This window comes from Camelina sativa, chromosome 19 (genome assembly GCF_000633955.1).
Source record: "Camelina sativa cultivar DH55 chromosome 19, Cs, whole genome shotgun sequence".
Taxonomy (NCBI): Eukaryota; Viridiplantae; Streptophyta; class Magnoliopsida; order Brassicales; family Brassicaceae; genus Camelina; species Camelina sativa.
The window spans coordinates 12,855,299-12,864,134 of NC_025703.1; the positions used below are offsets into that span (position 1 = coordinate 12,855,299).

At 39.3% G+C, this 8,836-nt stretch overlaps 1 protein-coding gene across 1 annotated transcript; it reads left to right on the forward strand.

Moving 5' to 3' along the window:
- On the forward strand, positions 6,723-8,621 carry LOC104766191 (guanine nucleotide-binding protein subunit gamma 2). Its single transcript, XM_010490026.1, has 4 exons — positions 6,723-7,039; positions 8,117-8,169; positions 8,250-8,294; positions 8,383-8,621. Exons 1-4 carry the CDS (start codon positions 6,920-6,922, stop codon positions 8,465-8,467), a joined length of 303 nt encoding a protein of 100 aa, XP_010488328.1. The 5' UTR covers positions 6,723-6,919; the 3' UTR covers positions 8,468-8,621.

Consider the following 8,836-nt stretch of genomic DNA (forward strand, 5'->3'; position numbering starts at 1 on the left):
AAAATATATGACTAAAATTCCAACTATACAGGGATGGTTGATTCCCAAGACCTAAATTTCACCATCATCGAACTTCTCCTTCATTGCAACATGTTGACTTGACTTGAATGTTGGTATTCGAAAATATTAAATGGACGAAATGATGCATTTGTTACAAATATACAAATCCAGTTCTAGTCTTGTTGATATGGTCTTGATATAGAAGTTAGTAATTTACTAATTTATATACACAATAGTTTAAACAATCAATCGTATTCGTATCTACATGGTCTTGAATGGGATTTAGTAATGCTAACTTGTATAGAGTGCCTGCGGTACCATTAGGCAATAATCTCACAAGCTTACGTACGTAAGAGTGTTTGGATGCGTTTTGATTTCATAAAGTCAGTACTATGCTAAACTATTTAAAAGTTGCGGTGACCCACTTAATGTTTTTTGCTTTTAGGTTTGTTTTGTCTTTTATATTTGACCTTTTTGTTTTCTGATAAAGTTATATATTTGACGTTTTTGTCCAGCAAAAGATATACGTCGATGTTGAATTGGCGTCGTTTAAAAGGGGGTTGGAAAACAAATTAATGCTGTAAATATGAAACGTACAAAATAGGTCTTATACTAGTGTGTTTTTTGACTGCACAATTACAAGATGTGATGCGAAATGATAGTTAGATTTTAGAGTAGTTTTCATCTGAATTAGGATTGAAATTTTGGGTCCACCTTACGTACTCTCTATACATATCTAACCAAAGAGACTGAAAATGGGCGAAATTTTGCAATATTTATATAATTAGATCGAGTCCGATCATATATACTTATATAGAGTTGATAAGGTCGTCTTCTTTCGTAGTTCCCTTTTTTGCACTAGTATTCGGAGAAGTATAGACAATTTTTTGTTTTGAGATTTCGAAAGCTGGTCTTGGATAGCGTTTAACGATGAAGCCATGAAGGCACCAGTTTCTTTAAAGCTAAGGCAACCGCGCAACTGTATGAATTTTGCGATTTAAAATTGGCGTTTCCTCTTTGGACATTTGTTGGTGTTAATCGTTTTGGCTTTTTTTTTTTTTATCGTGGTTTTGGGCTTTTTAGTTATAATTTTTAATATATATATCTCTTTTTTTTCTTACAATGTGATTGCTGTCACAATTCAAAATTTTTATACATCTTCAATTTATTAAATATAGAAAAAGAGCAACTTATATAGGATTTAATTAGTTTAGCATAAACTATATCTTTTGTTATACTGATTAGTTATTAATTTTATAATACTATTGTTAGATAAGATATACCCAAATCTTATATTCATGTATATCTCATATATTTCGGTACATATTTAGTCTTATCTCATTGTACACTATATATACTTGATTAATGAGAATGACTCCGATCAAGGAGATTAACCAAATTACATGGTATCATAGCTTTTCTAAGCTAACGCTATTTCTTTTGCTACTTGATCCTCTTCTCTTTTCTCTTTTCTCCCTTCTCTCTTTGATCCTTTGACCCCCTCTGCATTAACAACCATGTCCTCTGAGATGACAGCAGTCACGGCTCCTCTCTCCTCCAACAAGCCTTACGGAATCGCTCAAATTCGCGGTTACATTCCGATCCAACTCGATCTCACCAAACTTAACTACGATGTTTGGCGTGAATTATTCGAGACTCACTGCACCAGTTTCGGTGTCCTTGGACACCTGGATGGCTCATCTACTCCCTCTCCCGATGAGCAAGAGCAGTGGAAAGAAAGAGATGGACTTGTCAAGATGTGGATCTACGGCACAGTGTCTGAACAACTTCTCGACACAATCCTCAAAGCCAAATCCACCGCCCGTGACATCTGGTGCACTCTTGAGAGTCTTTTTCGTGATAACAAAGAGGCCCAATCCCTTCAATATGACAACGAGCTGCGTACTCTTGAACTTGGTGACATGAACATCACCGACTACACACACAAATTGAAGACTCTCTCTGACCTGTTAGCGAATCTCGATTCCCCTGTCACAGAACGTATGCTGGTGATGCACATGCTTAATGGTATCTCTGACAAGTTTGACAACATCACCAACGTCATCCAACATCAAACTCTGTTTCCCTCCTTCCCTAAGACTCGCCTCGTAAGCAAACCAAGGTGGTCCTGCAACACAACACCACGTCGTCCTCTCCAAACATCATGTATACTGAACCAACTTCACCACACCAACGACCTCCACAGAACAACAACGGTGGCTACTCTGGTCGCAACCACAACAACAGAAACCGTGGCAGAGGTGGTCGCAACTACCGCGGTCGGGGACGCTACAATCACAACCAGTGGAACAATCATCCCTATTCTCAGCCACCTTCGTCCTACAATGCCCCACCGTGGATGTATCAGCACCCTTACGGCGGTCCCCCTCCATCGTATCACATGCCGCCTCCCTCTTCCTATGGTGGAAAATCTCAATCTCCTAGCAGTGTGCTCGGTCCCTATCCACATCGTCCCCCAAATGAGGCACATTATCACAACATGGCACCGTTTGTCGGCAGTACGCCATCTTATGCACATTCGGCTCTCTCCAATGCTTTCAGCACTATGAGTCTTCAAGATCCGACAGAGACACCTTGGGTGATGGACTCCGGTGCAACAAATCATATTGCAACTCAGCCAAGTATGCTACGTTCCCTTTTTAATAAGAGTATCTCTTCTTCTGTTATGGTTGGAAATGGGTCCTCTGCTCCAGTAACCAATACCGGTAACACCATTTTTAACACAACCTCTTGTCCACTCCATCTTTGACATGTTCTTGTCTGTCCTACAATCATCAAAAACCTGATCTCTGTCCGGAAGTTTACCATTGACAACATGTGTTCTATTGAGTTTGATCCATTTGGTTTTTGTGTCAAGGATCTACGAACACGGAACAGACTACTCCACTGTAATAGCTCCGGCCCGCTCTACACTCTCACACCATCTTCATCATCATTCTCACAAGCTCTTAGAGTGTCTACTCTCCCAGGATTCATATGGCACTGTCGTCTCGGCCACCCAGGATTATCTACTCTCTCGTCTTTGTTCAATGCTGGTTTTATTTCTTTTCCCAAACACGACTTGACAAAATTGTGTCACGCGTGTCAGCTGGGGAAACATACTCGTTTAACATTTTATAGTTCGAATTCAGTTGTTTCTCAACCCTTTGATGTGGTTCACTCTGACTTATGGACCTCCCCTGTTACGAGTTTTAGCGGCGTTAATTATTATCTCATTTTTCTTGATGCTATTAGAAAAAGAGTGAGGTTTTCAGTAGGTTCCTCCACTTTGCAGCTAGTGTGCGTACGGTTTTTCACCGCGAAATATCATCGCTTCAATGCGATAACGAATGTGAGTTTGACAACAAGCAGTTTCGTGACTACTTTGCTTCCACGGGAACAAGCTACCAGTTCTCCTGTCCCTACACTTCCCAACAGAATGGTAAGGCTGAAAGAATGTTGCACACACTTAATAACCTTGTTCGTACTCTGCTCATTCAAGCCCATATGCCGCTCACCTACTGGGTTGAAGCCCTTCACACGGCGATTCATCTCTTAAACATCTTATCATCAACGGCCATAAACAATGACATCCTGTTCAGGAAGCTGTTCAATCGACAGCCATCTTCTGATCATCTGCGGGTCTTCGGCTCACTCTGCTATCCTAATCTCATGCCTACTACGCCACACAAACTCGCTCCTCGCTCCTCACGTTGTGTGTTCCTTGGATACCCATCTGATCATAGAGGATATCGCTGCCTTGATCTACAATCTAAGAAAATTATATTATCCCACCATGTTGTCTTTGATGAGTCCACTTTCCCATTCGCTACAATCCAGTCCTCGCCGCCAGTGGTGCCGCCTCCATTTCTGTTATTACCATCTCCCCTATCCCAATCCCGTCACCTGTGCACATGGAACAACCGCCTATTGTACCACCGGTATTGCCACAACCTCAACTGTCCCCTACTCCACCTGTCGTTTCCTAGACTGCTGCATCAACCCCTCCTATAGTCTCTACACACTCGATGACAACTCGCAGCAAGAACGGCATTGTCAAACCACAAACACGCCTTTGTCTTCACACCACTTACACCTCTCCCTTACCTAAATCCCACATTGACGCGGCTAAGGACTCTAATTGGAATCCAGCCATGGGAGTAGAATACCATGCTCTTGTTAAAACGGGGACGTGGTCATTGGTACCATGGCCTAAGTCTGCTAATATTGTTCGCTCCATGTGGTTGTTCAGGCACAAGTTCGATGCAACAGGGAAGCTTGTCTGCTACAAGGTGCGGCTGGTGGCAAATGGGAAATATCAACAGCAAGGCGTGGACTGTGACGAAACATTCAGTCTGGTGGTTAAACCAGCGAGGATAAGAGCGGTGTTAGACGTTGCTACGAAGAAGAACTGGCCTCTCCATCAATTGGACGTCAATGAGATGGTATATATGCATCAACCTCTGGGTTTTAAAGATCCCTCCAAACCGGATCATGTGTGTCTTCTCCATCGTTCTCTTTACGGATTGAAACAAGCTCCGCGGGAGTGGTACAATCGTTTTGCAACCTATGCCTGTCGTGTTGGTTTTGTTCAGTCTGTCATGGACCCATCTCTGTTTATCTTGTCTTGTGGCCATGAAATCGGGTACTTACTTCTCTATGTTGACGATATTGGACTCACAGCATCCTCCTCTGCGCTTCTCAAATCCATCATTTCCTCACTCCATTCCGAATTTGAAATGATGGATCTTGGTCATCTTCATTATTTCTTTGGGATCCCGGTCACACGTAACGATCAGGGGCTCTTCCTTCACCAACAAAACTATGCCGCCGATATTCTAGACAGAGCAAATATGACCAACTGCAATCCTTGTCGGACCCCGGTTGATACTAAACCGAAGCTTGCTCCTGCTGATGGTCCACCTGTCTCGGATCCGACTCTCTATCGAAGCTTGGCCGTGGCGCTACAATATCTTACCTTTACGCGTCCTGACATTTCCTACGCCGTTCAACAAGTGTGTCTCTACATGCATGATCCACGAGAGGCACATTTCGCTGCTCTTAAGCGCATTCTTCGGTATGTTAAAGGCACCTTGTGTCATGGCATGCAGATTTACAAGTCCTCTCCCACCAATCTTGTCGCTTACTCGGATGCGGACTGGGCGGGCTGTCCATCGACACGTCGGTCGACCTCTGGCTATTGTGTCTTTAATGGTCACAACCTTATCTCTTGGGCATCCAAACGCCAACAGACGACGTCCCGTTCCAGTGCTGAGTCGGAATACCGTGGAGTTGCCAATGTCGTAGCAGAGCTTACTTGGCTTCAGAATCTTTACTTGGAGATGCGTATCCCGTTAAACAAAGCTTCGGTGGTGTTTTGTGATAATGTCAGTGTTGTCTATCTCTCTTCAAATCCGGTCTAGCATCAACGAACGAAATACATTGAGATTAATATACATTTTGTCCAAGAAAAAGTGGCGCTCGGGCATGTCAAAAATTTCCACATACCCTCCACGCATCAATATGCGGACATTTTCACTAAAAAAAAATCTGGAACCATTGTTTCTTGATTTTCGATACAGTCTGAACATTCGGGAGCCTCCTGTTCGGCCTGCGGGGGGAGGGGGGTGTTAGATAAGATATATCCAAATCTTAGATTCATGTATATCTCATATATTTCGGTACATATTTAGTCTTATCTCATTGTACACTATATATACTTGATTAATGAGAATGACTCCGATCAAAGAGATTAACCAAATTATAATTATTAAAAGGATATTAATATAAGAAACTTTTAATTTACATAAATCGAAATGAAAAATAAGGAGAATTGTGATAGACAAAACTTTTTATATATATATATATATAAAAAAAAAGAAAAAAAAAAAGAAAAAGAATGGCCGAATATTACAATTCGTGGTCCTTTGTACATTCTACATATTATGTTGACAACCACAAATTAACCTATTAATATATTTTTTGTCCATCTCTTTCAGTGACTGAAATAAAATGATTTGTTATTTAGAAAAAAAAAAAAATAGGGCAGATATTAAGAAAACAGCTCACATAGCTTGGTACGCGGTTTCAGTCCTTTCTCAACCGTCCATGATCTCAATAAGTGGTCGAGACTCAGAGATGACACTACATATTCAAATCTAATACGTACGGACATTATTGCTTTTGAATTGAAATAAGAAACTAACAATATAGATAAATCTAACGTAGTTTAATCTTTCTTAAAAAAGGTTATTACAGAAACTGACATTGTCAGTACGTAGAACTCTAGCTGACACACCAAGTACGTTTTCACTTCATCAATCCACACGTACTTGTTGATTCACCTCTACTTAACTTAGATATGCCATTTGTACGTATCTTACGTATATATATGCAATTTTTACTTACTTATACAAATTTTCGAGGAAATGATAAATTACACTTAATTAAGATAACCATTTTTTACTTACTTATACTTTTTTTTTTCCTTTTTTTTGGCAAACACCATTTTTACTTATACAGGTAACCATTTTCTCGATAACTTGATGATCATTCTCATCATCAAAATTCAAAAATGATAAATTACACTTAATTGGGCCACTAAAAGGCCCATTCTTAAAACATAAAACATCGAATCGGCGCGTGCTGATAACCGAAATCAAACTTTTAGGAAGGGACAAAAAAAAAACAATTAAACAAATTTTTCTTCTTTTCTTCTTTTTTCAAAATCGCAACTTTTTATTTCTTTTTCGACCCTTTCGATCATCGGAAAAGCTCTTTTTTTTTTTTTTTTGACGATCTTTGGGTCTCGACTCTTGAGTAAAATTGGTGTTTCTTCTCTGTTGTTCTTAAAGTTTTGATCTTTTTTTGTTTTTTTTTTTTTCATTTTGGGGGGTTTTGAAATCTAGTGAAATTTTTGATGGAAGTGGGTAGCTCCAATTCATCGGGTCAGCTCTCAGGGCGGGTCGTTGATACAAGAGGCAAACACAGGATTCAAGCTGAACTCAAGAGGCTTGAACAAGAAGCTAGATTCTTAGAGGTATAATAAACCCTTTTTGTTTGTTTCGATTTGCTTGCTTGTGCCTTTTGGCTGATTATTGTCATAATGGATCAATCCTTTGTTTTTGTTTGTGCTTGGCTCTTTTTGGAGGGAATTGTATAAATCTTAGTGGAGTATGGTAAAAGAATTTGAAAGTTAGAAACTTTTTTCTAGTTTTGGGAATTGGGGAGCTGTTAATGGAGTCAATCTGATTTAGGGGGTTTTTGTTCTTGTTTTTGGGATTCAATGAGTGAATAAAGAAAAAAGGTTTGTTATTTTTGATTTTGTAACAGTTGGTATTGTGGGGTTGCGTTTTTGTGAGTTAGTTGTACTTGTGTCTTGATGTAGTTCAGTTTTATATATGCTTAACAAATATTGGATCTCAGATTAAGGGAACTGATCTGATTTAGGTTTTGGTTAAATGAATGGTTAAAGAAAACAACTTTTGGTTAGTTTGATTTTGTAGAAGTTGGTAATGTGGGTTTGCTTTGCTTTCCCTGAGTTGGTAGTGTCATCGATGTAGTTACTTTTGTATAGCACTTTTCAGGTTTGTTGCTTTCCTTTAGTTAGTTAGTAGTGGATCTTTGATTTAGTTACTTTTGTAGAAGACTTCGGAAGCACTTTACAAAATTGGATCTCAGATTACAAAGGCTTTGATTGTCATTTACGGGTTTAAGCAAAATTGTATGCTATTTTGTTCATGTGTTGTGGAGAAAAGTGACTTTGTTTTGTACAATACCTTTAAAGCTTATAGGGTTTATGATAGAGCTCAGCCATAGTGTCATATGCAGTTCAAAAGATAGCGGAAGAAGGACCTTTAGAATTGAGATATGTTGTGTAGAACTGTCTCCTTTTAAAGAGTTTTTGTGATGCTAAATGTTATTCAAATTAGAGAGCATATCAATATGCTTTTGTTGATAGAGCAAAACAACGAATTAGGAAGGTTCAATCAGGTTATGTAATATCTTGAGCCCTGAGGGTTTAATCTCTTGTCCACGTAGCTGTTTGGACATTTGAAATGAAATAGTTGTTTAAAAAAGTTACAAGGTATAACTTTCTTCCTTCAATTATATTCAGGAAGAGCTGGAGCTGCTTGAGAGGATGGACAATGCATCAGCGTCCTGCAAAGAGTAAGAACTTGTTGCATAACTGATATCCAATTCACTGATAATCATTCCACAACCTTGACTCCTTTATCGAATGGATGCAGGTTCTTAGACAGTGTTGACAGCAAACCTGATCCTCTTCTTCCTGAGTAATTCTACTTCTGTTTTCTGAGAGTTACATGCCCATAACTGTGAGATGATTTGGTCTTATATGTTTCCTTTTGTGACTACTTGCAGAACAACAGGTCCGGTGAATGAGACATGGGATCAATGGTTCGAAGGCCCTAAAGAAACAAAACGATGTGGCTGTTCCATTCTTTGATCTTCCTTTCCCTCTTTTAAAGTTTTGTATCTACTTCTTCTAGAAGAGTGAGTTTGTGTTTTTACATTCCGCGGCAGTGAAATTGATGTAATTGGCCAAAAAATATGATTCATTTGTGCAGATAAAAAATCTATTGATATTGACATGTCTTTAATTTAAAGAGAATACATCTGAAAACACAAAACAAGATTCTCTTTCTTTTCAGAATTGTAATTCTGGGGCACAGCAACCAAAATAGTCGAAGCTTGTTACATGAAGGTCAGAGGGTATACCATATATACACTACTAAAGTCACAAAAAATGAAGTAAAATAAATGAGTAATCCAACTGAGATCATCACACAATCCTTTCTCCAATAAGCTGGACAAC